Raw genomic sequence first — 2,675 nt, 5'->3', positions numbered from 1 at the left:
ACTGACTTTTCAAGATTGTAACTGTTCAACTTGTGCGATTTAAATTTACTTTATCATTGTTCATTTCAATTACAACTTAATTTATCGTTTTGTGTCAAGTTAATCCACGTATCCTTAAAACCACTTACAAATTCAATTCTCATTTTGAGGGTAAACAATTTAAGTTATGGATAACTCTTTCTAAAATTAGTAGTAACAGATACTATAAGGTTGCTTTCTCTATTTCCAGCTAATAATCACAAACTTTTTTGTCACACACAAATCAAAAGCAGTGTTCAAACCGTTTCCCAAAATCTCATACCTCACCCACCCCCCACCCATTCATCTTGAGGTGGTGGAGATGCGTGTGTACGTGTGTGCAATATACATATATAGACACACAAACACAAACACACACTCACTTCAAAATTTTCAAACTTCTTTTAGCAAAAATATTCAGACAATATTACAATGACAACACAAGAAGAGGGATTAACGTTAGAGCTCATACGACAACATCTCCTTGAAGATTTCACAAGTACAGAATCATTTATCAACAGCCTTAATTCTTGTTTTTCCGATCAAATCTCCCCTGTTTTCACCTCAGTAAAAACAGAGCCTTCTACTTCCAATAATTCACTCTCAGATTCTCCTACATCGTACCCAAATTCACCAATTTCCCATTTTTTCAGCGATTTTCCAGAATTCAATACTAATTCAGACACTAATCTTAGCCCGACATCCGACGGCTCTGTTAGTTCCAACTCGACTATTTCATCGGATACAACGAGTAGTAATAATAATGAAAATAAGACGAAGAATTACAGAGGAGTAAGGAGAAGGCCATGGGGTAAATTTGCAGCAGAGATAAGAGATCCTAATAAAAAAGGGTCAAGGATTTGGCTAGGTACTTTTGATGCTGACGTGGATGCAGCTAGAGCTTATGATTGTGCTGCGTTTAAGATGAGGGGTAGAAAAGCTATTTTGAATTTTCCGATGGATGCCGGAAAATCGGGTGCTCCGGCGAATGTTGGCCGGAAAAGGAGAAGAGATAACGGGATACAGCTTGAGATGCTGATCAATTTGTAACTATGTTTAAAATTTGCTTAGGAGAAAAGAGTGTAACGGAAATGTGTGAATTAATATGTTAAGAGTTGTATTAAACTCCCTTCCTGTTCAATTTTGTTTGACATTATTATTTACGAGAAATTTTTATAATCACACAAATATTTTGGGGCTTTTTTTGGCTTGTTTAGGATCATAATTCTAAATATTTTTATTTTTTTTTAAATTTATGACCAATCAAACAAGTTCACGTAAATTGGAAGTGAGGAAGTAAGAGTTATCATAATGATGGGTAAATAAACTTTTTATTTAGCCTTTTGTTTTCCAAGATTAACTTTTTATTCCTAACCTCTTCTTTCGATACTTTTTTGACAAGTTCATGACCTATTGTACACTTTTCATGTTCTTTTTCTGTCCAAATTAAAAGAATGATAAGAAAAAAGAAGAAGAAAAAAAAATAAAAGAAGAAACTTTTAAAGAATCAGAAAAGTAGATTCACCCCTTTTCTTTAAAACATCCCTTCCCAAGTCAATAAGAAAGTCGGCAAGTACGTAGTACTTTTGTGCTATGTTGTAATTGGTTCTATTCACTACTCTTTCCGTTAATAATAAATGACCAATTTATTTTAGATATATTTATTAAGAAAATATTAAATTCTAGACGAAAATAGTTAGTGTGACTAAATTATCATTGATTAAATATTGCAGCATAATTATAGTAGCACTTAGTTCTCTTCTCAAATGTGAGGAGTAAATAATTTTTTTAGGAATACGTACATAAGGGTAATTTTAAAAAAATAAATTGAATTTTTTTTTGATTATATAAATGAACACTTATTTTGGACCAAAATAAAAAAAAAACAAATTGATCACTTATTGTGGATCAGAGTAAGTATGTACTAAACAAAATGTTGTCACAAAGGTAAAAGTTCCATCGTGTGAGTAGAAGATAACTAGTTGAAGTCATAAAAATATTCTTTAACAGAAACACAAGGTAAATTTGTTTAAATAAGATTCAATTTGATATGACCCTTCTTCACAAGGTAATTTTTTTTTCACTATGTACTAAACTAGTAAGTAGAAATGTGAAGACCGGAAAAGAGTCAAAGACCGTAGGAATAGGGAGAGAAACAAGTGAAGGGGAAGACTGGTTTGGTGCTCGAATTTCTTGACTGTTTTGAAACACTATTATCCAAAGGCAAATATATAGTCTTTTCTAGAGGTTTCAAATGGATAGTTTGGTCAATTTAGGTTGCTTAAAAGCAAGTTGAGAATAAATCGATTACACTTTTACATGTCAAAATTAATAATACTGGAGTGTCGAGCATGGTTCAAGCAGTTTCAAGATTTGAACTTTATGAGTTTAGATTCGTAATTTTACTACATTTTATCTAATTTAATAGATTCAGAATTTACAATTTGTACATATATTTTTTTTTTGGCAAAATACAGGGTATGAGCGAAAGCTATGGATTCAGATGAATGCATAGCCTTTACACTGGATACGCCCCTGAGTCTATACGGATGAAAACGAACTATTAATAAATTAAGTATCAGCCAATTCATCTAAAATTTACTTAAATCACCACTGATTGAATCAAATTGAGCAATGATTCATAACTAACATATCAA

At 31.8% G+C, this 2,675-nt stretch overlaps 1 protein-coding gene across 1 annotated transcript; it reads left to right on the top strand.

Moving 5' to 3' along the window:
• The first annotated feature begins 295 nt into the window (after positions 1-295).
• On the top strand, positions 296-1,218 carry LOC104222361 (ethylene-responsive transcription factor ERF106-like). Its single transcript, XM_009773590.2, has one exon. It carries the CDS (start codon positions 451-453, stop codon positions 1,066-1,068), a length of 618 nt encoding a protein of 205 aa, XP_009771892.1. The 5' UTR covers positions 296-450; the 3' UTR covers positions 1,069-1,218.
• Positions 1,219-2,675: the final 1,457 nt, after the last annotated feature.

This window comes from Nicotiana sylvestris, chromosome 5, assembly GCF_000393655.2.
Source record: "Nicotiana sylvestris chromosome 5, ASM39365v2, whole genome shotgun sequence".
NCBI lineage: Eukaryota > Viridiplantae > Streptophyta > Magnoliopsida > Solanales > Solanaceae > Nicotiana > Nicotiana sylvestris.
Note: the sequence above shows the minus strand (reverse complement) of the source record. Positions and strands in the feature narration are given on the sequence as shown.